The 27,220-nt window shown below is 34.9% G+C and overlaps 2 protein-coding genes across 3 annotated transcripts in view; one reads left to right on the top strand and one right to left on the bottom strand.

Annotated features, from left to right (window-relative positions):
- LOC120430767 (uncharacterized) overlaps positions 1 to 24,269 on the top strand; it is a 59,223-nt gene extending 34,954 nt beyond the window's left edge. Inside the window, exons 6-7 of the mRNA XM_052706909.1 lie at positions 11,641 to 11,809; positions 23,142 to 24,269. Of these exons, the coding sequence (XP_052562869.1) occupies positions 11,641 to 11,809; positions 23,142 to 23,281 (309 nt within the window). The 3' untranslated portion in view covers positions 23,282 to 24,269. The remainder of the gene's footprint in view (positions 1 to 11,640; positions 11,810 to 23,141) is intronic.
- Positions 1 to 27,220, bottom strand: part of LOC120430358 (kin of IRRE-like protein 3) — a 450,977-nt gene that overhangs the window by 163,423 nt on the left and 260,334 nt on the right. The window lies entirely within an intron of this gene.

Raw genomic sequence — 27,220 nt, forward strand, 5'->3', positions numbered from 1 at the left:
GCAGCTTTGTGTGTGTGCCAGTGCAAATTTGACTTATGGGAAGTTCGCCCTCATCGTCGAGGTCCCGCCCCCACACCCACGAATTACCCGCCACCCTCTCCTGGCGTGTGCCATTAATTGCACCTCAGCATAAAACGCTTTTATGTGGCCAGCGTCGCTGCTGCAAGGAATTATCTGCAGAGTGGGATTTTGCTCGCTGCGCACAGAATGCTGTTACTGTGTAGCAGATTCTGGGGAGGCAGTCCGGAATCGGAATCGGACCGGAACGCAAGGGGCTTATCGAAATGCCCTCGCTGTAATCGGGCCGAAAACGTCGGGATTTGGCAGAGTTGGCACTTTTCTCCCTTTCGGTTTGAATTTTAGGGGGAGAAAGCTGGACGAACTAGGGTAGTTTTGGGCAGATTTCTGGCAACTGTAAGCAGAATTATTTGCTGGGTACAGATTTTTGCTGGGCAGGGTGATTTAAGGGAAGTTAAGGAAGTGCCGGAAATAGAGCAAAGATTACTGATTTCTGGGTGGGCGAAGGGCAGGGTTTATCTCTTCAGATTCGTTCAGTAAGGATCAGTGAAGAGGTCGATAAGTATTGCAACAAATCGTCACAGTTTTATGCTAAGCCCTTTCGAAATATGGATAATTGGGATATATGGTGATTTTTGTAGAAAAATCGTTATGATTTTAAATCCATAATAACGTAGATGGGAGATGTTAAAAAACTTAACATATTTTGGAATAGACAAAATAATCAAAATAATAAACAAAAATCCGTCACTCAGTAAATACAATCTCTGCAACTTCTAATAAAATTGGTTTTTTGGGCTTGATTTTTTTAAAATTAGTTTTCGTTATTTTCGGAAGTTCGAGATTGTAAAATAACCTTAATAAATTTGATAATTTTTATTTTAAATTGCATATGTAACAATAGAGTGTAATATGGTTGTATGGAAAAATAAAGTTGTTCAAATTTAGTGAGCACAGCACTTTCTCGGTTCCTTTTGGGGTCCTAGTCCTCACTTTACGCAAAGCGAATCAATTTTCCATATAAATTTGTATGGAGAAAACCATTTTTTTGGATTTTGATATTTATCAAATCCACGTTTCATGTTATATCAAAACTCCTGAAAGAAGATATAGCGTCCTCAAAACTCGTCTAAAACGTTTTCGAGCAAAAAACACGTTTTTTACGAGTTTTGAACACGCTGTATCTTTTTTAAGGGGCAAGTTAGCACCATACTCTCTTCGGGAAAGTTGTAGAGGACATTTTAGAGCATCCGAATATGAGTCTGGTTTTAATATAGCATGAAACGTGGATTTGATAACTATCATAATTCAAAAAAATGGTTTTCTCCATACAAATTTATATGGAAAATTAAATCGCTTTGCGCAATGTGAGGACTAAACCAATCGGTCCCAAACCTTGGGGAGTTGTTTAGGACCCCAAAAGAATCTGAAAAAGTGCTGTGCTGGAAAATCGATTTTGATATTACAACCTTAAAAAAACATTTTTTGCTGTCGGTTCTTCCATACAGGTATCCATTCAAATTTGACAGCTGTCCATATCAAAAAGGGCACGTCAATATTCAACAACCTTTATCTCGTGAGGAAATTTCTTGATTCGTTTTTTGTCTTCAGCAAAGTTGTAAGTTTTAGTGAGGAATTGGTGGTTTTTAATCATTTTTTTTTTATTCAAACCTTTGTCAGTGAAATACTAGACGTGGACTTAATTTGCCCAAGAGTTAATTTTGTATGAATTTTTTTGATAGTGAACATGAGGCCGTTAATGTCATTTTTTTCCTTAAACATAACTTTAAAACGGCTGTAACTCAGATATGACGCTTTTTGAAAAAAAAATCACAAATTTTTTTTTCGATTGCGAATTCGATTTTACATTCCAAAAATTTCAAAATAATAATATTGAATGTTTGGCCCGTTTAAAATGTTAGTCTGGATTTAAAATTTTTGAAAATATTTTTTTCGAAAAGTTCGGAAAATTTCACGAATGTTTCATGTTTTAACATTGTTAATCGGACCTATAGTTGCTGAGATATCGACATTAGAAAATGGTGGGTTGTTTGGGTGAGACTTAGAAAACATCAATTTTCCTGTTTTTTAGCCTTTGCATAGCAATATCTCAGCAATTATGGGTCGCATCAACAAAGTTCAATAAAGCAAAATATAGAGAATTTTCTCAGCTTTTCAAAAATATTTTTTTCAAAGGTGGGCAAACATGGGCACTAATTTTAAAAAATGAAAAACTGCGACTATTTTCAAAAAAGTTACCTAAAAATGGCTATAACTTGAAAACGGTGCACTTTATCAAAAATTCACTACAGTACTTTTTGATTGCAAATTCGATTTTACATCGAAAAATGAAGTTGAAAAATTTTTGCGACCGATATTTCGATTTTTTGAAAAAATCAGTATTGATTCAAAAAATCATAACTCGGTCAAAGATTTTTTGCCCATTCTGGAAATTTCTGAAAAGTTGGCATTTTATGTCCTCTAAAACATATCAAAAAATAAAAAAAATTAAAAATAGTGTTTTTTTGCAAATCAAGTTTTAGTGACAAAAAGTTAAATAAAAAATCACCAAAATTTTTTTTACCGTGTAGCATTTTTTTTCAGTGTAGTCCATATCCATACCTACAACTTTGTCGAAGACACCAACTCGATCAAAAAATTCCTTCAAAAGATACAGATTTTTGAATTTTCACATATCATTTTTGTATGGACAGCTGCCAAATTTGTATGGAAAATTATATGGACAAACTAATGATGCAAATTGGCTTCTTTGAGCATACCGAAGGCACCAAAAAAGTTTCAGCCGGATTAAAAAATACAAAAAAAAATCGAATGACCCAAAACTCAGAGAATTGCTCAAATGCAAGGTGATAAGTTGGCCTTTCAAAGAAAAATAATAAAAAGGTTTCAAAAATCTAGCCTAACATATGAAAAAGTCGAATGAAACTTTAAAATCCTGTTTTGACGGTGTCTGGACCAAAGAGCCTATATCTGGAAATATTTTTGTCGGATTCCCCGGACATTCATTTTACATAACACACTAAAAAAATGGGAGGAGTTCATTAACAGGATTCCGAGTTATGATTTTTTAAAAATAAAATCCGTGCTTTTGCCGGAGAATGACGAACTCGGCAAAAAATCAACTTTTTCACTAAATCTGCGATAATTGATTTTTTGCCGACTTTGACTTTGCTCAGAGCTGAGGGACCTAAACTTCAAAAAAAATTGCAACGGCCTTACTGAAAACCCAAAAAAAAAAAATAATAAATAAATATTAAGTTATCCACTGACTGGTTTAAAATACATGTTAATAGAAAATTTGCTATTGGTTTAATTTTTTGCAATTATAGATAGAAAATGTTTTCAATAACTGTCATTGTTGGAACTGTGGCTGAGCTTTTTTTTAATATTTAATTTCCTTTTTGCTGAAAAACATGACAATAAACACAATTTTATTTCACCTATTTTACTGATTGTATTTTTGGTATTCAGGATGCGCTTCGTTTTAAAAATATTTTAGCAAATCAAATTTATCAAATCTAAGTCCAACAAAAATGGCTTAATCGTTAATTCGACTGGTTGAGCCAATGTTCAAGTCCAAATGTGTTTTTTAATGATTGTTTTGCGCAGTTATTTCGTTCAATTAATTTAGATTTTAGTGTCTACATTTTTATGAGAAAGAAATAAAACCTGAGCAGTTACCGCAAAAGTCTCCCGTTCGTTAAAGTTTCCAAACAAACTTGGCAAGTGGTCATTCAAAAAAGGGAACTGAATATTCATTTTATCTGTTTTTAACGGAACATCACATCCTTTTTAATTTCGTTTTTTCTTTTGCAAAATGTTCTTTTTTATAATTTAAGACAGTCAGTATCAAATAGGTTTATTCTTTAAAAATAAAACAATTAACTTCACCTTTTAAAAAAATGGTAAGCTGTGTAACTCATGCCTTGAAAAAAAAATCATAATTAATGAATTATTCGAAAATATTGTAGAAAAACTTTTTAAGAGCATTTTTCAAACTAACTTAAGTTATTTAATTTTTGAAAAAAATCTTGTTAAGATTCTTGAAAAAAAAAAGACTTTAGAATATTGTTTAAACTATCCTAAGGATTTAATTGAACTTAATTAAAATTTAATTACGGTGCTACTTTGCTACGCTTTTAGTATAGATAAATCAATTTAAAATCAAATTTAATTAAAATCATACCGTTCTTTGTTTCAAGCTTGGTCAACTCCACCCCTGACACCCCATTCTCACAGCATCGACATCTGGCTTCATTACGATGACCATCGATGAAAACATTGGCCAGAAGTGGCCCCACGTTCCTACACTCAACTTGTCGTTGTCGTGCTATCTTGTCGCACGTGTGTATTGGGCCACATTGAGTTAAGGACGCAATTTTTTGCAGTTCAAAATGCTTCAACTTTTGACCGCAAAATTCGATTTCAATCCTGAAATATTCAATAAAAATCAAAAGAGATCCGAAAATTTTGGTCCCTTTTCATATGAAAAAAGTTGCAATCTTGTCGTGCTATCTTGACACACTCAGAAAATTGATGTAAGTGCGACAACTGGCCAAAGGGATTTCAAGTCAGAACGCGTTTGACACATGTACGTGCCCTACTACTGATAACCAAATTCAACCAAACTTCAGGACAATGCACAGAATCGTGAACCGATCAAAACGTGTTTGTTATTGTTTACATTTCGTATTCTCATTTTTGTTTATTCAAGGTCAAACATTAAAACGCGTTTTTTCTCGGAACGTCAAAAAGCGTCGTGCGACAAGATCGCACGACAACGTCGAGCTGCCAAGTCCGCCTTTGGCCAAAAGCTTCTTAACTGATGCTGCCTCAGAGTTGGATGAGCGAAGCGGGGGAGTTGGCGATAACTGCACACATAATTATCGTAAGTTAAGCCATGGGTGATAATGGCACATTCGGTACAAATCCCAACCCGCCCTCTCCCTCGCCGGAAGACCGGTAAAACAACGGGGACGACTTTGCAATCGGAAGGGTCGAATAAAAACCCACGTTTTATTTAATCACCTGATGGTACCTCCTCCATGTGTGTGTGTGATTGTCGGTGGTGTTGGTGTGTCATTAACTTCTACTGGCACTGGCCACGTGGTCGGCAGAACGTGCGGGGGGAGTGGGGATGATGCTGGAATGTTTATCCTGGACCAAGAGAATGGCCATTTCCAGATAAACATTTATTGCCCTCGGGGTCATTTAAGGATTAAACTGTGTGTGTGTGTGTGTTCGGGTTCACATGTGTTTGCTCGGGGGTGGACCCGTCAGACACTGGACGTGAAGAACATTTAATTAGATGTTCATTAGAACAGCATCATTATGTTGATGGGGAAAAACTTTGCCTCTGCCAGTTCATCTTGTCAGCACGAAAAAAAAAAAAAACACAACGCAAGCGAAATAGTCCCTCGGTGATGGCCGCGGATTATCGGCTATGGCCAACGGATGACCGTGAAACTTGTCGTGATGTGAACGGTGTGTTCAATGTTTGAATTATTTTTTTAATCTTTTCCCAACTCCGACTCTCTTCTGCAAAAAAAATAAAATCGAGAGGCATGTCACTTTATGGGAAATTTTAAGTAATTTTTGAATCTGCGATCACCAAGAGAAGTCAACTGTTTTTCATGCAGGATAAAATTTTGAATTTAAAAATAACAGACATTCGAAAATACGATAGAAATATTTCATCTTTTCAATGAACTTTGGACTCTAATAAAAAAACAGCAGTGATTATGACAAATCAAGTTGGCGACTTTCTTAGCTGCACCAAAAACTGCAAAATGATACAATTCCTGAAGACTCTTTTCTGTTCCATCGCCAGCAGCAACAAACAGAGAGTACTAACGCTCAGCGGTCACGTCCACCTGATGAAACCGTATAAAAAGTGTGTAAACCTCGCCAACAAGTATCTTTTCGCCATAAATTTGGGCATATTTGTTTTCTTCTTCGTCGTGCTTTATTCCAAGAACAAGCCAACTTTCGGACGCTTTTGTGTACGCGCGCGTGTTATCTTTTATGTTTGCGTTTTTTTTTTACTTCTCTCCAAACGGTGCCAGTTTTCTTTTCTCCCTTCAGAAAACTTTCCGACTGAGCTTTTTCGCCGCCCCAAGGGAAGGAAAGCCAGACCACCGCGGGGCCAATCGAGGCCTGCGCCATATCTGAGGACATTAATTTTACTCCCAACGGTGGTGGCGGTGGCGCTAGCGTCCAGCCGGCAGCAGGCAGCCCTGGGCCACGTGGCCTAGGTTCGAATCCCTGATAGTATGTTAGGTTTGGTTGAGTTATTGCACCGCGAGGACGGTTCAGTGCGCGGCAGATAATTTTTAAAGTTTGTTTGGTGGAGGAAGTGGGAGACGGAAATGAATTTTAAAGCTTTTGTTTGCAAAAAAAAACTATTTTAATAAATTCATCCAAATCATGCATTAATCATGTTTGTGAACTTCATTTTATATCAGTGTGATGAATAAATAAATAAACTTTTAAAAATAATCTTACAATAAAGCAAATAAATAAAAATCCTTTAGGCGTCATCCATAAAGTATGTCACGCTCTAGGGGGGAGGGGGGGGGGAGGGGGGGGGGGGAGGGGGGGGAGGGGGGGGGAGGGGGGGGGAGGGGGGGGAGGGGGGGGAGGGGGGGGGGGAGGGGGGGGAGGGGGGGAGGGGGGGGGAACCGGGTTTTTCTCGGAACGTCAAAAAGCGACGTACGACATGATAGCACGACGGCGTGGAATTAAAGACATTTTTCTATCAGTAAATTTATTACCAAATTTTGATCTTATTTGAAATGAGCGATCCTCTATAATTTCAAAAATCGACTTTTATAAGTGACAATTTTCGGATAAATTCCAAACATTGCACAGTGGCCCGAAACTGAAATCTGACATGACAAAATTAAAAGCAGCCACACGTTAAGACTTAGAGTGTTTGTGTCTTCGGGCCAAACGATTAGGGTCAATAGGGACATCATTTGGTATGAAGGAAATTGGGGTCGTCCAAATTTTTGAGTGTTTCAGCATTTTTTATTTTTTTTGCGAGATGACGAGAGTTCTAGGGAACATCATCCTGAGCAACTTTGCCGAAGAGTACAAAGCTCTATCTTCAAAAAAGAAGTTTTTAGAGCCATTTTTGTGATTTAGGTTAGGGTGTTTATGAAAAAACGATTGTTTTTTAGTCATCAACTCAAGCTTATGCCGTAGCAAGTTGGTGTCTTCTAGACAACTAGATTTAGCTGATATATTTCAGGAATCAACAAATTTAGTGATATGTATTCCTAAAATATTTGAGCTACAACTTGTTCCTTCTTTTACTACCACTAGATTATTTTGAGCATTTTTGTGCCGTTGTTGACAATTCATGAGCTTGTCAAAATGAACATTTTAACTCTTGAAAATCGAATTTAGGACAATTCTATCAATTCTATTCTATTATTTGCAAAAAAAGATTTCAAAATGCTCTTTTTCAAATTAAGATAAAATGAGTAAAACATAAAAGACATAAGCCTGAGTTAATAAATTAACAAAACTCGTTTTTTCATTAACACCCTAACCTAAATCAAAAAATGGCTCTAAAATCTTCCCGTTCGAAGATAGAGCTTTGTGCTCTTGAGAAAAGTTGCTCAGAATGATGCTTTCTAAAACTTTTCTCAAGACACCGAAGCGCTATCTTGTCATCCACACAAAAGATGTCCCTATTGACCCTGATCATTTGTCCCAAAGACACCAAAGCTCAAAATCTTAACGTGTGGCCACTATCAATGTTGTCACGCTAGATTTTGGTTTCGGACCACTGTGAATTGGTACCGAATTCTTAAATACATTTTTGAAAGCAAAATAAATTGTTTGATCGAAGACTATTAAATATTTGTTTGCTAGTTTCATTAGCTAGATTGAGTAATTGGCATTTTTAAGCAATTTTTAATATTGTATTTTTTTTGAATATGCTATGAACAAATATCATTCCTGTTAAAATTACTTCTAAAGGATGAGAAAACATTCTAGATTTATCCTTTTCAGGTCTTGTTGATAGGACAGTTGGATGAATATTAGGGGGGACAATTGAAGGGAGGGATTCCCGTGGTTAGAATGAGCTCATATTTGGAATTTAGCAGAGTTATTGGTCAATCGTTGATTTCAGGAGGTAGCTCCGAGAAAGCCCGGTTTCGGACCACCCTAATTCCTATAGATATAGCCTCTTTAAGTTTAAAATTTGTGAGAAATGAGTTTTCCTCATTTTCTTCTCTTTAGCTTTCATGTTTCTATTGAAAATGTCTCGCAAACTATTTGTTAGAAGTTTGAAATAAAAATGTTGTGAAATGTTGTGCTCTTTTCGATAAAAATAAATTCAGAAATATTTTCAATTAAATCTAGACTAAAATTTTTAAAGAGTCAAAAACACTTTTTTTAAAGCTTCAAATAATATGGTTTATTCTTTAATTGCAGATGTTTTCCACCATACATATTTTAATTTTCTTATTGTCCTTTTCAGTGCCCAAAATTCAATAACACGGGTTTCCGCCTCTTTTAATCTAGCCTACAAATCGAAAACCAAATAGATAAAGGATGTTTTAACCTGACTGGTTTTACAAAATATTAAAAATTTAATTATTTATCTCTGTCAAAAAAAAATAATTTCAAAATACACAGTTAAATTCTATTTTGACATTTTTTTGACACAATATTCACCGTTTCCTTTTTTAACAACAAAAGGAACTTGTGAATATTGTGTCGAAAAAAACGTTAGTTATCGTTTCAAAAAGCTTTATTTTATCATTTTCAAACATCAACCGTGATTAAATAACATCTGAGAAAAGGTAAATTTACATATCAAAATTTAACACCTTTCAAACATGGAATTTCTTGATATTGATTTGGCAGCTGCCCATATATAAAAGATATATGAAAATTCAAAAATCTTTATCTATTGAAGGTATTTTTTGATCGATTTGGTGTCTTAGGCTAAGTTGTAGGTATGTATGAGGACTACACTGAAAAAAATCTCTATATTTTGCTTTTTTGAACATTGTTGATGCGACCCTTAGTTGCTGCCAAGAAAAGGTTTAAAAACAGGAAAATTGATGTTTTCTATGTCTTCTATGTCTGGATCTTAGTTAAATTGAAAAATGCAAATCTGACTCAACCGATTCTTTAGTTATTGCCAGTTTCGGTCAGATTTATAATATTTTAAAAACATGGATTCTAGTATCGTTATCACCATCAATAAATCAAATGGCACATGATAAGTCAGTTTTTCCGAAAGTGCTAATAGTCATATCAAAATTTTCCTTTATCGGGTAAACTTTATCCACGTCCTGCCATATGTCAAATATGTCTAGGAAATATCAACTCGTTGTCCATTTGAAACATTCCCCATCGCACTCACTCACTTGACAAAAAAGCGTCGCTTCCACTTACCATGAGACGACGGTTCCAATAGCACATCCACCTTTGTCAAGCAAAACACATTAAAATGAAAAATGGAACCTAGCGTATTCAATCATAATGTGCCTTTTCTTTCCACCATTCTCAGCCCAACAGCGCTGAACTAGAGGTGGGCAAAACCGCTCTTTTTTAGGAGCCGCTCATTTTCGTTTGCTCCTTAAAAAGAGCCGCTCTTATGAACGGCTTTTTCGCTCTTTTTCAAAATTTGGATGAAAAGGGTTTTTTCAAGAATCTTGTGATTTTGTAAGTTATTTCACTTTGGACTTCTATAAATAAGACCGTACCAAATATTTTTTAAAGTTTATGTCCCTGAGTCGCAAAAAAAATAATACACGTCCCCAGTTGCATTCATTAGTTTTTAAAATATCGAAGTATGATGAACTTTTTTTAAGCCAAAAAGTAAAAATTTGTTTTCAGTTGATAAGACTTCTATTTCCATTGAAATTTGAGTTTTTTGAAAAATATATTGTTTTCCCCCTGATTTTTCGGTCCGGTTTTGAAGGGGAGGGGTGACATAAGCTTTGAAAAATATTTGTAACGGCCATATTTGATAAAAAAATAAAATTGAAAACGAGATGATGCCCTTGAAAACCATTGATCTTGGTGGACTCTATGTCGAGATTTCAACTCAAAACTGAACATTCGAGTAATTGAATGGCATCCAAACTTAAATCTAGGATGTTGAAAAAAATGCTATTCATTTTAAAATTGCATTTATTTCTGCAAGAATTGAACTAATGCTGATATTTTATTTGGAGAAAATATTCTGTGAACTCTTCCCTACATTCTGATTTAATAGATAAATTCTATAAACGCTAATCGCACAAAATTATTATTTTTTTCCAAAATCTCTCAAATATTCAGTAGATTTTTAGTAATATTTGACAAATTATGCTATTTGAAATGCTCAAATTTGTATTCCGGTATTACTTTAATGTACACTCAGTTTTACAATGAAAAGTTTATTCCATTTTGTTTAGAAAATCATTTACTTTTGGTTAAAATTTTAATAAGCATTGAAATTTTTCACATTGCATTGTAAATTCTCAAAAACAAATTTAATACTACATTTTTTTTGGAAATTCAATAAATTATATTTATAACAAAAATCATGCCATATTGAAACGGTTCTTTCAAAAGACCGGAGTTTAAAAAAGAACCGCGGTTCTTTTTTTGTGAGCCACGGTTCGTTCGCTCTTTTCAGTGAACCGGCTCTTTGAGCGGTTCGCTTTTTTTGCCCACCTCTACGCTGAAATGCGTGATGGAAAGCGTTTTAAAAAGGATGAATCGAAGAGGAAGTAAAAAAGCTCGACGAAGGAACCATTTTCCCTTCCATTAGAGCGACGACACAGAGGCAAAGACGTCAACGGCCGACCGAGCTATATGGGCTGTAGGTTTGGGAAGAGAACATCCAAGGTGATGGCTTCGACGAAGCGTACCATATTTCTCTGATCTAAATCTAATTTTGACACCGGAAAATGGCACAACCCCGAAATGAACGTCGCACAGTGCCTTTGATGAATATCAAGTGATTGTTTTTCGGGGACTTTAAATTGGGATTTTTAAAGCTCTTTCCACCATTTTTAGAAACTGATGTTAAGATTTGATCGAAAAGTTCAATTTTATTATACATGTTTTCTTCTAATAATAATATTTTTGCAAAAAAAAAAACGGAAAAACAAAAGAATAGTAAGAAATTGGGAAAATCAGATAATTTTATTTTATAAAAATATGCAATTTACTACCCATTGTGTGTGTCATATCAACGCGTGAAATTATCACACGGTGCTAAACTTTTGAGGAAAAATCGCTTTCCTGACACGTTCCATCGGTCCCCAACAGTCTTTTTTACTACATTTTTTCCCCTTTTCTGATGTTTGCTTTGGAAGGTGGGCGTCCTTTCCTTTGTTGTTGATCGTTTTCCAACCCGATACATCCAGTGCCACCGAAGCCGATGACGACCTTTGTCATAATCTACTGTTGGGACCATCTTTCATTTTGTGTGGGTGTGTGTGATTTTGGATGTTTGATTTTGTGTATGTGTGTGTGTATGATACGGCTGTTTGCCGATTTTTATTTTCCGCCTACAAAATGCTTCTTTTCTGATACAACTTTTCTCCGTTTTCTTTTTTTTTCCTTTTCTCACGCGTGCAGGAAATCAACTACGATTCGCCACGTGGCGGCGTGTCGGTGATAACGGAGAAGGGTGACATCACGACGTCCTATCTCCTGATCCAGCGGGCGAAAACCTCCGACTCGGGCAAGTATACGTGCTCGCCCTCGACGGCCAATCCGATCACGGTGAACGTGCACGTGCTCAACGGTGAGTGTTCTCTTTTCCCCCCACTTTTTTATTGCTTTTTTTTTGAGCATTTGAAAAAAAAAAAGAAAAGAAAAAACAAAACATACAAAACTGAATGTTTGCCTCCCTCGAGATGGATTTTGTTTGGGAAACGAGCTTAACCTCTACAAGTCTTCATGATTTGTTAAATATTGATGAGCCTTCGACGGGTTGGAGAGAAGATTAAGTAACGTTTTGTCGTAATAGCTAAGCAATTTTGAAAAAAAAACAAGAAAAAACAAATAATATTGCAGCCATGTGGACTATAAACTACAAACAACAAACAGAACTCCTTCTTCTTTTCTGTGGTAGTTAAAGAAATTTGAGGATGTTTTTGAACAATTGTTAATTGTTTATTTATCATTTGTAATCTAATCTAATCAGACCCTAGCGCAGCCAATCTTTTGAAGGGATCCTGGAGAGTGCCTTAGGTTAGATGACGCCTAGCACTCTTCTTGTCATTTATTAACGTTTGTAGTGCGCCATTGCATCGGAATGCATTGAAACATCACAAGCGTTAAAGCGGCCAGGCCTACTGCGTAAAGCCGTATCGCAGAGATGATTCGTAATTGGGTTGAGTTTGAGCACGGAGTGTTCGAACAACAACACAATTCTGAATCAACAGGGGAGGAAGAAGCGTGGGGACACAACACCATACGCTCCGAGATTTGGTTGTATTCGTTGGGAGCACCATGCTAAGAAGGTTTGGTACTCCGGGACCCTCTGGGATGGGTCATTGTATTTCCACGAATGCCCTGGACACTATTTGTCATGGTTATAGCGCCACAACTCGCTCTAATTGTTTATTTATCATTTGTAAACTCCCAAAGTAAAAAAAAAGAAAATAAAAAAAATGTTTCAAATAATTTGAGCATTTTTGCAAAAAAAAAAATTGACAAACGACTTTGTAAATCACAAATATATTGCCATCAATGAAATCAATCTTCACAATGATTTTGTTTAATTACCATGAGCATTTTCTGTTTGAATTTCATACTTTAGCTGAGGAAACATTTTCTCCAGCAAAATTAAGATATTTATTTGAAAATTTCTTTTTGATTTATCTTTGAAAATTAATTATTTGCCCGAAGTTCTTTTCTTATTCTCTATTCACTTTAATTTTTTTCAAAAACATATTTTTTGCTAAAGAAAAGTATAAATATCTTCACCAAATATCTAATCAGTTTTTAAGTGTTCCTAAGTGCTAAGTTCTAAGCTAAGTGGGTCTCGTGGCGCAGGGGTAGCGGCTTCGGCTGCCGATCCCGATGATGCTATGAGACGCGGGTTCGATTCCCGCCTTATCCACTGAGCTTCTATCGGATGGTGAAGTAAAACGTCGGTCCCGGTTTCTCCTGTCTCGTCAGAGGCGCTGGAGCAGAAATCCCACGTTAGAGGAAGGCTATGCCCCGGGGGGCGTAGTGCCAATAGTTTCGTTTTTTAAGTGCTAAGTTTTAATCATTTAATTTTTGTTTGATATTCATAGGGGAAATTCTCGTATGTTTGGAGGGTTAAGCTCTCGCTCCTAACTCCATCCAATTTGCTGATTTTGCAAAACTTTTCATAGAAACTTGCTTGCTCACTTCTTATTGAGTTATTTATTTCTCGATTTCAGTTGGAAACGCTTTTAATAAGCTTTTATTGAATGTCAAAGTTCTGAACTGCCAAAATAAGAGGCACGCTGGATTAGATGCTGCTCCCCTAGTTTATTTTTTAAAGCAAGGCTCGTACGCAGCAAAAAATCCGATGATAAAATCGCATGCAAAAGCATGCACATCACCTTCGTCAAAATAAACACTTAATTTTACACACTGAATGTACAGTTTTTGCAAACACAAAAATAAGTTTCTACCGACGGGATTTAAACCCAGCACCAACTGTAAGGACTGGCGCCTTAGCCCACTCGGCCATCAGACCGATGAATAGATCTAAGGATAAACGCATGTATGAACTTGACATTTCGGTCAAGTAGATTTCCCATACTGATGGGCTACATATTTCAGGGTGTAAAATCACATAAAGTTGCACAAAATAAAGCAATATTTATTTTACACCCAGGCCTTTTACACGCGGCTGGATTACTACTTATTTAGCTGTGTACCAATGTAACCTCTGTCATATCATCCTGAAACAATCCTACAAAAAGTCAATTGTAAAAAATAAACATGAAAAAAAAATCAAACAATCCACATTAACGACCCCCGGGTCTTTTGTGGGCTCTATTACAAGTTTCTGCTCGAACCTAGGAGTCCGAAGGCTTGAATGGGGAGAGCACCCAAACCTCTTTTTACTCCAAGGAACCTTCCACCCCAGTGTTTGAACTGACGACCTTTGGATTGCGAGTCCAACCGCCGCCAGCGATTCCACCGGAGTAGGCTTGGTTTGGTGTGTTGTTTGTAATTATGGCATGGAGACGACTCCTACACCTGGAATGACTTAACGGCCTAACAACCAAGGCCGGGACCGACATTTTACTTCCTCATCCGATGGAAGGTTGCAGCAGATGGGAATCGAACCCAGAATCATCCGCTTACAGCGTAACCATTCGGCCACGCACTGCCAAACATGACGATATCCAAATAAATTTGTGGAATATTTTTAAAAAACAATAAAAAAAAACTAACTTAATCCACCTATGTGGTTGGTGCCTTCCTCACTCTTTTCCAACAATGGGTGATATGTAATATGATGGATTTGGACACAAATTTGATCCAAAAAAACACACATATCACTCAAGGGCTCATAAGTGGTCAGAACTCGAGGCAGGGTTGCCAGATCTTCAATGTTGTGGACTCGTTGGAAAGGTATCTCGATTACCTAATCAACGATGGGTCGGATGATGGATCCGGACATTGTTTACATACATTTAAGTAAGATCCGGCTACAAAAAAGTACATAAATATCACTTAAGTGGTCAGAACTCGAGACAGGGTTGCCAAATCTACAATGTTTAAGACTCGTTGGAAAGGTCTTTTAATTACCTAACCAACGATGGGTCGGATGATGGATCCGGATATTGTTTACATACATTTAAGTGAGATCCGGCTACAAAAAAAGTACATAAATATCACTTAAGTGGTCAGAACTCGAGACAGGGTTGCCAGATCTTCAATGTTTAAGACTCGTTGGAAAGGTCTTTTAATTACCTAACCAACGATGGGTCGGATGATGGATCCGGACATTGTTTACATACATTTAAGTAAGATCCGACTACAAAAAAAGTACATAAACATCACTTCAGTGGTCAGAACTCGAGACAGGGTTGCCAGATCTTCAATGTTGTGGACTCGTTGGAAAGGTCTTTTGATTACCTAACCAACGATGGGTCGGATGATGGATCCGGACATTGTTTACATACATTTAAGTGAGATCCGGCTACAAAAGAGTACATAAATATCACTTAAGTGGTCAGAACTCGAGACAGGGTTGCCAGATCTTAAATGTTTTGGACTCGTTGGAAAGGTCTTTCGATTACCTAACCAACGATGAGTCAGATGATGGATCCGGACATTGTTTACATACATTTAAGTGAGATCCGGCTACAAAAAAAAGTACATAAATATCACTTAAGTGGTCAGAACTCGAGACAGGGTTGCCAGATCTTCAATGTTTAAGACTCGTTGTTAAGGTCATTTAATTACCTAACCAAAGATGGGTCGGATGATGGATCCGGACATTGTTTACATACATTTAAGTGAGATCCGGCTACAAAAAAGTACATAAATATCACTTAAGTGGTCATAACTCGAGACAGGGTTGCCAGATCTTCAATGTTGTGGACTCGTTGGAAAGGTCTTTCGATTACCTAACCAACGATGGGTCGGATGATGGATCCGGACATTGTTTACATACATTTAAGTGAGATCCGGCTACAAAAAAAAGTACATAAATATCACTTAAGTGGTCAGAACTCGAGACAGGGTTGCCAGATCTTCAATGTTTAAGACTCGTTGTTAAGGTCATTTAATTACCTAACCAAAGATGGGTCGGATGATGGATCCGGACATTGTTTACATACATTTAAGTGAGATCCGGCTACAAAAAAGTACATAAATATCACTTAAGTGGTCATAACTCGAGACAGGGTTGCCAGATCTTCAATGTTGTGGACTCGTTGGAAAGGTCTTTCGATTACCTAACCAACGATGGGTCGGATGATGGATCCGGACATTGTTTACATACATTTATGTGAGATCCGGCTACAAAAAAGTACATAAATATCACTTCAGTGGTCAGAACTCGAGACAGGGTTGCCAGATCTTTAATGTTTTGGACTCGTTGGAAAGGTCTTTCGATTACCTAACCAACGATGGGTTGGATGATGGATCCGGACATCGTTTACATACATTTAAGTGAGATCCGGCTTCTAAAAAGTACATAAATATCACTTAAGTGGTCAGAACTCGAGACAGGGTTGCCAGATCTTCAATGTTGTGGACTCGTTGGAAAGGTCTCTCGATTACCTAATCAACGATGGGTCGGATGATGGATCCGGACATTGTTTACATACATTTAAATGAGATCCGGCTACAAAAAAGTACATAAATATCACTTAAGTGGCTATAACTCGAGACAGCGTTGCCAGATATTCAATGTTGTAGAATCGTTGGAAAGTTCTTTCGATTACCTAACCAACGATGGGTCGGATGATGGATCCGGACATTGTTTACATACATTTAAATGAGATCCGGCTACAAAAAAGTACATAAATATAACTTAAGTGGTTATAACTCGAGACAGGGTTGCCAGATCTTCAATGTTGTGGACTCGTTGGAAAGGTCTTTCAATTACCTAAATAACGATGTATAACATGATAATGTTTGGTTCAGTTTACTGCCATTTATTCATCTTCCGAAAATATGCGAAAACACATTTTTATACATAACTTTTGAACTACTTATCGAAACTTCAAACAATTCAATAGCACCGTATGGGACCCTAAACCAAGTCGAATGCGACTGGTTTGGTCAAAATCGGTTCAGCCAGTGCTGAGAAAACTGAGTGACATTATTGGTCACATACACACACACATACACACACACATACACACACACACATACACACACACATACACACACACATACACACAGACATTTGTTCAGTTTTCGATTCTGAGTCGATATGTATACATCAAGGTGGGTTTTCGAGCTTTTAATAAAAAGTTCAATTTTAGAGCAGGATTATAGCCTTACCTCAGTGAGGAAGGCAAAACATTTTATAACGAGTATTTTCGGTTTTCAAAACCAATTTCATATACTAAAGGTTTCATAAAGGTTACTAGAGTGGCTTGACATGGTTGATAATAGTAGTTTATGCAACAAGTAGCAAAAAGATGATTTTTTCAGCACGAGTCGTACACCTATTTCAGTGGTGAAAAGTAGAACTTTTCAGCACTTGCATCGAAAAGTGGTGCTTTTCGATACATTTATTTGTAGTAGAGAAAAGAAGGTCTTTTCGTCATGCGAGAGTGACAGGGAAAATACACAGAAAAATAATCATGGTAATATTACATCTTGGAAGGGGTACATCTTTTATGTCAGGAAAAAATGTGTAATTTTATCTCTTAAAATGTATTATTTTACCACTTTTTTGTTGTAATGTCGCTTTTTAAGTCTCAATTGAGGTAAAATTGCATCATAAAAGTGGTAATGTTCAACCTTTCAAAGTTACACCTTCCAAATTTACATTATTTTTTACTGTGTAATTAATTGCACAATGGAATTGCAAAAAGATAATTTTGGTTGCTAAACAATTTCCGCATTTTTTAATATGGGATTTTTTCATACACTTCGACTTATTATTTTTTTCCGATGGTATTTAAAATTATGGCGTTCAATTTTCCGGAGATTGTTTTTAAATCCAGGAATATTTTTTAAAACGTCTTAAAACCCGTTTTTGCAATTCCGTCGTGAAACTACTTACTTTTCCTGTCATTCTTGAACGACGAAATGGCCTACTTTTCTGTACCAAAAATAACAGAATCGAATAGCAACACTTTTCAAAATAAATGCTGAAAAGTTCTACTTTTCAGCACTGAAATGGGTGCTGAAAAGTTGAACTTTTCAGCACTTGTTTCGAAAAGTAACACTTTTCAACATTTTTTTGATTTAAACGATTTATTGACAAAATACATGAAAATTTGACTTAAAATTTCACTCAATGGGTATTTTTCGGAATTGCAAAAAATGTTGTATGGAACTTGTTGCAAAACTTGATTTTTTCAGCACTCTTTGTATTTATCCAACTCGGTGAACCTCGTTGGATAAATGTACGACTCGTGCTGAAAAAAACCTCTTTTTGCAACTTGTTGCATAAACTACTATTTTAATACAATTGTGATGTTTTTAAAAGCTTGATATTATAGAACTGGTGATGATCTAATCTATAATCTGCTCAAGAATTGTAATTTCAGATTGCTGGGAATATTTATAATTATTGCTGCGCTTTGAATTTAAATCATCCACATTTTTTTCCAATGTGGTTCAGATTAAAAAAGTTTCTTACATTTATTTTGTTTATTTATGGTTTAAAATGACTGGAAAAGCATTTAAATGGCTTTGATAATTACTTATAAAAATGTTATGATGAAAATATTTTAAGATTTTGAGTTATTCAATATCATGTGAACTTTCAAAAAAACAAAGTTCACTTTTTCATACAATTCTAGCACGTACTTTTTAGGCGTGACAAATTTGCCGTGCGTTTTTCTCGGCTTGCTTTTCAAACATTATCTTATCTCAACTAAAGTCACTACCGCAAACTGGGGCAAATTGGGACTACCAAACAGGCACAGTAGATTTAACAACATTACATTTTTAAAATCGGTGTACTAATTTTGTGATTCTGTTCCTGCTTTGAAATATCAAAAAATGTGCAAGAAGTTTTTATTAATTGTTTCCAGTTTGAAGTATTTGCCATGATACACCCCATTGTGTTAAAAAATAAGTGTTAAAAAATACGTGATTAATACGTATTTTTTAATTACAATGAATAAATGACACCATTTTAATTAAATCCCATTTTAATTGAAAAAAATCACTTCTTTTTCATTTTTAAGCTGTAATGTTGCATGTTAAAAATACAAACTTTAACAATCAAATCACAAGGAAATGAGAATTGTCAACCACATTTCCAAGTAAAATTTATGCCCAAAAGGCATAAAAAACTTTGTTCTTGCAACGACAAGACAGTCAAACGATTATGTCTTGAGTATTTTGTGACACTAATTGTCCAAATTTTGGGAAACAAATAATAAATCAAATTTGTTTTTACCTAAACAAAACTATGAAAATCTTTAAACACAGCTGTTCTATGTATGTGATTTCCAATGATTTGTTTCGATACTAGTGCATAACATTCTTTTCAATATTTTATCAATATTCTTTTCACAGTAAAAATAATTATGGTAATATTCAGATAATATAACATCTGGGACGACAGTAAAGGGCCAAATTTTTCGTTTTTTTTTTTTGTTCTATGAAATTTTTACTTCTCTTGTTTCATATTTTTCTTGTTTCTTGTTAACTTATTTATCTAGCCTTTCTAGGTTTGTTTTTTTTTTATTTCTTCAGTAACTTTTTTCAATTTTTTCCTTGATTTTCGCATTTTTTCCTATGGAACGATAGCATTATCATTAAAATTGTAAAAAAAAACTCAAAGCATAGTCTGGTACACTACAAAAATTACTTCATACTTATTTTCACATAACAAATAGGAAATGCTACACCCAGAACTCTACATCGGCATACGAGAGGATAAAGAGCACGATTCGGTAGTAAAATGGTACTGTGTGCGGACTGAGAGGATACATCCCGAAATTACCGAGAGTACTTTACTCATGGGTTCATCTTCAAATCTGTCTGCCTGTGTGGATCAATCGGACCGCGCACTGGACTCACAATCCAGAGGTCGCTGGTTCGAATCCCGAGGCGGACGCAAAAAATTCTAAGTGTAAAATATAGGTATTCGGTGCCCGCTCCCCGTGCCATACCTTCACACTTAGGAGACCCGGGAGGCGGAGTCTTGTCGTAAAAAGAACGATACACACCTATGGATCCGTTGACGAAACCGCAAGGTTTAAGAGGGCCACATTATAAGGTGTTACGTCGATTCCGTTCCGTTCATCTTCAAAAAAAGTTCATCTATCAAAAAAAAAAAAAAGTACCGATGCCGAGGCTCGAACCCAAGACCTTCGGCATATTGAACCGTGCCTTTGCCGTATGGGCCACCATGGTTCGGTGACTAAGTGGCGGTCATTTGTCCATATAAGCCACTCAATAGGATGAACTGTTCCAATGAATGAATGAACACGCGAGAGGACTATACTCTCGCAAAATAGCACTTTCCTCACGTTTCTATTCGTGAGGACTATCCTCTCGTTCTTTAACTTTCGGTGTAGTAAGAAAGTTACAATTTAAGTCGACCCTAGAAAAAATACATTTTTATAAACTCTGGCAAAGTTATACGTCACACTTCCAACCTTTGCATTTTCATAAATTTAAAGAGTTCTTCTTTCCATTGTATTTTAAAGATCAAAAATTGGTTGAAAAATTGATTTTAGCGAATTTTTAGATCGAAGCCCGCCTAGAGGTGGGTTTGGCTTGTAGAGGGTTAAATCAGAAGAATGGTGAAATTTTACCTACAGAATGTTCAATTTTACTACTTTTTAGGTGCAATGTAAACTTTTCAGTCTTAATTGAGGTAAAATGTTTAGCCATGTAATATTTTACCTTCCAAATTTACACATTTTTAACGTTCATGAAACATAAAAATCACACTGCAAAATTCCCAAATTTTAACTACAAACCAACTCAGTGTAGCAGTTAGCTTAAATAATCGTATCCATTTCCATCACCTCACCGATATGTTTTTCATTCTTTTCTTGCATCATTTTTTTTCTCATTTAGACTCTCCGGGTACCACCGAAGATTTACTTCAAACTCTCCGGATGAAGGGTAATTCATTCCTTTTTTTTCAATGTTAGTTTTTCACTTTTAAAAGTTCACTCATCTCCTTGTTCACCTAATTTTTAGTAAATTTTCAAGATCCTCTAATGATCATTCCTCTTCATTCTCGGTCTCTTGCATGATTTACTGACTGTAACAATCCTCACCCCCTTTTTAGAACTTTCTTCAAATCACGCAAACAGAGGGGATGGGGGGAGCGGTCTGATTATCGAACTTGATTTATGGGGTGCAATCCGACGGGGCCAACGACTCTGGGGCCGCCGTGCCGCTGTCCGGAAAACACCAAACAGTCAGAGTTGATTGCTTTCCCTTTGTCCACCCTCTCATCTCTTTCTCACTCCCCGGGGGGTCTCTGTGTTTTCTTTGGCCTAGACTTGCGGGGGCTTTTCTCCGCGAGGGACTGAAGACAGACAGCGCGTGAGAGCGCCTCTTTTTACGAGCCTCATAAAACCCGAAAGCGTTGTGTATTTATTTTGGAACGTGCTGGGTTTGAAGTTAATTGGCGAAATTTTTGTGGGCCGCTTCCTTGTAGTGAAATGTCGAGGGAGGAGATTTGGCGGGTGTTGGCCACATTTCGGGTGATTGGCCTTGGATTGGGCGATCCGTTATCTGTCTGGTACTTGGCTTTTATTGCTACAATTCAGTTTGATTTGGTTGATGCGGAATTTTGAGTGAAGAAGCTTTAATTTAATGCAATACTTGATGATATTATATAAGAAAGGTTTCCAGTTTAAAATATGGCAAAAAAAAATGAAATTGTATCATTAGTTTGTCTATATAATATTCCATACAAATTTGGCAGCTGTCCATACAAAAATTATGCATGAAAATTCAAAAATCTGTATCTTTTAAAGGAATTTTTTGATCACCAAGTCTTCGGCAAAGTTGTAGTTATGAATAAGGACTACACTGAAAAAAAATGCTACCCGGTAACATTTTTTTGGAGATTTTAATTTCACCTTTTGTCACCAAAACTTGATTTGCAAAAATACACTATTTCCGAAGTTTCCAGAATGTGCAAAAAATCTTTGACTTAATTTTTTGATGTAGAATCAAATTTGCAATCAAAAAGTACTTTAGTGAAATTTTCATAAAGTTCACCTAGTTCCCTTAGTTGCTGAGATATTGCCATGCAAAGAACTAAAAACAGGAAAATTGATGTTTTCTAAGTCTCACCCAATCAACCTACCATTTTCAAATGTTGATATCTCAGCAACTAATGGTCCGATTTACAATGTTTAAATATGAAACATTCCTGGAATTTTCTGATCTTTTCGAAAACTAATGAAATGAACGTTTGGCCCTTTTGAAATGTTGGTCTTGATTGATAAAAATGTTGTTTTTGAAAAGATCGGAAAATTCCTCCAATGTTTCATATTTTATCATTGAAAATCAGACCATTAGTTGCTGAGATATCGACATTAGAAAATTGTGGTTTATTAGGGTGAGACTTAGAAAACATAAATTTCCCTGTTTCTAAACCTTTGCATGACAATATCTCAGTAACTAAGGGTTGACCATCAACGTTCAAAAAAGAAAAATATAGAGAATTTTTTCAGCTTTTCAATTTTCTTTTTTTCAAAATTAGGCAAACATGGGCACTAATTTAAAAAAATGAATAACTGCAACTATTCTCAAAAATGTAACATAAAAATGGCTGTAACTTAAAAACGGTGCACTTTATCAAAATTTCACTGAAGTACTTTTTGATTGCAAATTTGATTTTACATCGAAAAATGAAGTTGAAAAATTTCTGAAAAGTCAAAATAATCATTTCATGCTGTTCAGGTAAAATTTTGGAAAAAATAAATTTTTCGAAATTTTTGCTAAGTCAAAAAAAACTACCACTAACAGCTCAATATCAACTGTAGATAATGCAGTATGATCATGGAATATACTTTCCATGACACGCAGTCGGTTTCAAAAGTCTTCATAACTCGAGGAGTTTACAACAAGATGCAAATAAACAAGCCAAGATAGTTCGAAGTTATCGCCACCAACTCACTTTCCGCCCGGGGAAAGTGGTGAGGGGGGGGGGGGGACACAAACTTAAAATAAAATTTGCAATGGCATAATTCAACAAAAAATAAATTTAAATTTTCTGTAGCTTTGCTAAAAATCAGTCTTCTGAAATAAGTAAATATTTCGAAATTAAAACTGTTAAATTGTTGTTAAATATATTGAGATTTTTAGAAAAATTCAATACTTGTTTATTCTTAAATATCATCGATACAGTTTTTGTACGGTTTTTTGACATTTTTGAGTAACTATTTTATTTCCTGTTTTTTTTTTGCCATCGAAAAATATTTAACAAAGCCTAAATTTTATTCCTCTTCTATCTCTCCTTCCAGGCGAACATCCGGCGGCGATCCAGAGCGGCCACTTGCTGCGGAGTAATCTCATCCTGGCCGGGTTCTGCACGGGCCTGCTGCTCCTGCTGTCCATCTACAGGGTCAGCGGTGGTGGCGACCGGTCCTCGACTGTCAGATAAAACTGACCATAAATCAGCCTCCCCCCGAAAGAGAGCGAAAAAAGGAGCGCTTCGTGAATGATTCAACGAGGACTTCAAGTGTATGTGTGCGTGAATGAAAGTGTGAGTGTGTGCGAGATTGTCACTGCACCAGATAGTATATACACTTAGTGAAAGATAGTTGACCCTAGCGTATAAAATATGATGACCATTCGAAGAAGAAGAAGAAAAACACGAGGACAACGAGCAAATGTTACAGAGTTTGACGGCAAACTTACACACACATACACGTTGGAAACAAGTGGAATCCAGCCGGAAATTTATAATTGGAAAGGAAAAGCTCTCGAGCGTTGCCAGCAGTTGTAACTGCAGTTACAGAGTGTTACTCCGGAAAAACTGGGGTGAAAATGGTGGCTCTTTCCTTCCTGCTTTTTTTTTTTGCTGGGTCGGAGCACTTGACTTAACCCGCGTCAAAGTTTCAAAATGATGGCAGCTCACTGCGCCAGCAAAGTGATGATGGTCAGTTCCGGGGGGTGTTGGAAAAAGTGGTAAAGTTTTTCGAAAGAAACATGCTGTTGGGCTAATTATGGGGGAGTTTTTTGTTCAGATTTTATCTCGGGGAATGGTTGAACATTCAGGAAGCTGAAAAATGGTTCCAAGTTGTAGTTCGTGGAAGGACTTCGGATCATTTTTGTTGAAGGTTTGTGGTACAAAAAATGTATTTTTAATTGCAGTCATGAGGGCGATAAGAAACAATTATTACTTGCCAAGATTTAAAGATTAAACGTGTTTTAAATCTGAAGAAACAGAAGTTTGTTGAGCGCAAGTTTGACATTTTCGTAAAAAAAACATATTTCTGGGGGAAAAAGGCAAAAAGATTTTTGATTTTATAAAACACGTAACGTAAACCGGGCTGACATTGATAGAATTTCAATTTATTTTTGAAATATTTTCCAACTGATAAGGTTTGTCTTAATATTACTATTTTTAAAACATGTACTAGGGTAGGCCACACAAAATTCATGCACTATTTTTGATATAAAGTTTTTTCAATAGTGTCAATAGTGTTTTCTCATAGTCATAGCTATTCTTGTAAAAATCAGATTTAATGTGTTCAAATTTTATGTTTACGTCAAATGTATCATCACTTAGGTGCCTGATACAGCTTTCAAGAAAAAAAATCTATGTTTAATGATAGTTTGCTAAGTTTAAAAGCTTTTTAACAAACTACATATAAATTTTAGGTATAATTGTTAAAAAGTCAAAATTTTGCCTAAAATTCATTGAAACTAATTTAGTTTAAAAAATTATCGAATCATATTACACTCTAAACTGAAATAGAAGCAAGAATCAAAAGTTTTCACATTTCATATGACATTTGTTTTACTGAAAATGTCTCTAAATTGACAGATTTTTTTTAATTATGTTTCAAAAACACATAATACCAATTTTAACAAACTTATTTGACCTTCTCCTAGTGGATAATTGAGTATTTTGTTGTTTTTCGTAAATTATTTTCAAAACAAGGTAAAATGTTTTTTAATCAAACAATGAAACGATGTGAAAATTTAACAAAAAAATAATTTAAATAACTCGTTAAATGACTTGATAAATTAAAACCAATTCTTCTTTAAAATTTTCAATTATTATTTAAAAAAAAGTCATATTAGGCCGACCATGAAAAAAAATCTGTTTGAAATTTGCTCAAAATTTATTTCAAAGATTAAAAATCTGAAAGGAACAGATTTCTAAGACATTTTTTAAAGAATCCTTTGTTTTTAGTAAAAACGAGTACGAATAGTCATAGTTTATGATTTTGAATTATAAAAAAGATAAGATCAGATAAGAGCAGAGAAATTCTTTACGAAATAAGCCCGTTTCAAATATTCTTTTCTGTAATTGAAATCTGGCTGAAACTTTTTTGATGCCTTCGGATATGCCCAAAGAATCCATTTTGTATCTTCAGTTTGTCAATATTATTTTCCATACCAACTTGGCATACAAAAATGGTATTTGAAAATTCAAAAGAAAATTATATTTTGAAGGTTTTTTTTATCAATTTTGTGCCTTTGAGTTGGTAATTTAAATATTTTTTTGTATTGTTGATGCATGAAATGGTTTTTTAATAACTTTACCTTTTTCAGTATATTTTAAGTTGAAATAAAATGCGTTTTTAAAAATTGGTCACGATTTTTTTTTACTTTATTTTTTAATATAAAATCAAACTTGCAATGCACAAATGTCTCATTTTTTCAAATTCTTGTTCAAGTATGTCCATGCAGGAACAACAACCGGAAAAAATAGTTTTTCTCGGAGTTGCCTATTTTGATACGGCCTTTGATTACTGTGTAACTATTTTTTATTTATTTTTTTTTTCAATTTTTTAAAACAAAAATAAATTTAAAAAATATCGGTCTCAATTATTAAAAATGTTCTACACAAATGTTTTTCATGATAACATTTTTTTTAAATTTTAATATTTTATTTATTTAAAACTTTAAATAAAAAAAATAAAAATAGTATCTCAGCAATCAGCAACTCCGTATCAAAATAATAAAAAAAAAGAATGTAGAAAATTTCCTCAGCTTATCAAAAATATATTTTTTTAACATGGCCAATTCAAAAAAAAATCAAGACTTACCACCTTTTTTTCAAAAAAAAAAAAAACTTACTATTAAAAAAACTTGATTCTGATGCGCGTACTTAACCAAGTTTTTTTAGTACCTTTTAATTACAAATTCGATTTTACTTGAAAAATGAAGTCAAAATTTGAATTTTGAAAATCAATTGTTACTGACAAAAATTGATTTAAACCCACTACAACCTTGCTTAAGATATCATTTTTTTTTTTTTTTGAAAATGTTTCCAAAAGATACAATCTTATCATTTTTTTTTAAACCAAAACTATCATTTCAAACATGCCAGACATTCATGTTAGTCTTGATATAAAAAATATAATATTTTAAATGTTTAACTGCGACTATTTTCAAAAAACTCACCTTAAAATGGCTGTAACTAATAAAACAGTTTCAAACAAAAATTTCACTAAAGTACTTTTCAATTGCAAATTTGATTTCACATCGAAAAATTAAGTTGTGGTCCGAAATCGATCAAAAAATTCCTTCAAAAGATGCAGAGTTTTGAATTTTCATATATCATTTTTGTATGGACAGCTGCCAAATTTGTATGGAAAATTATATGAACAAACTAATGATGCAAAATAAATTCTTTGGACATATCAAAAACACCAAAAATGTTTCAGCTGGATTAAAAAATACAAAAAATTAAATAAAAAAAACGAATTCGTAAAGAATCGCTTAAACGGAGTTCACATAAAAAGCCAGATTAACAAATACATAGGTTTTGGAAGCCTTTTTTTTAATTAATAAAATTGTTGGATTTACAAAAAATATTTTTAAAACTGTTCTTCTCATAATGCTTTTTTTTCAGTAAAAGCAAAAAGAAATACAATTCATTAGTTTTCTACGAATTGCAAATGCATTGTTAACATTTTTTAATCATAAAAGGACGTTTAGTTGTTTTTAAAGATTTTTATTGGTTTATCAATTATTGCATCACTTTTTCAATTATTTTGATTAAGTTTTTTCTTTGATCGCTTGATGAAAAAATTGTAAAATTAGCTTGTTAAATCATTTTTAAAGTGAACCAAATTATATCTTAAATTGGATGTAAAAAAGATAACGATAAGTTGAAAAACATCAAACTTCAATTAAACATTACTGAAATCGATAGCTTTTAGTTCGGTAGTTAAAATCGATGAATTTTTACTGAGTTTAGTAAAGTTACTTAAGAAAAATGTTTAGCTTACTGATCATTAACTTACTTTAATCTATTGAGTTTTAAAGTCCCTTTTCCACACAACAAGTTAAACAAAACAAATATTAAAGATCCTTTACCGACGGCATCGACAGCTGTCGGCATTTTGGAGCACGCCTCCAG

Source organism: Culex pipiens, chromosome 2, assembly GCF_016801865.2.
Source record: "Culex pipiens pallens isolate TS chromosome 2, TS_CPP_V2, whole genome shotgun sequence".
Classification (NCBI taxonomy): domain Eukaryota; kingdom Metazoa; phylum Arthropoda; class Insecta; order Diptera; family Culicidae; genus Culex; species Culex pipiens.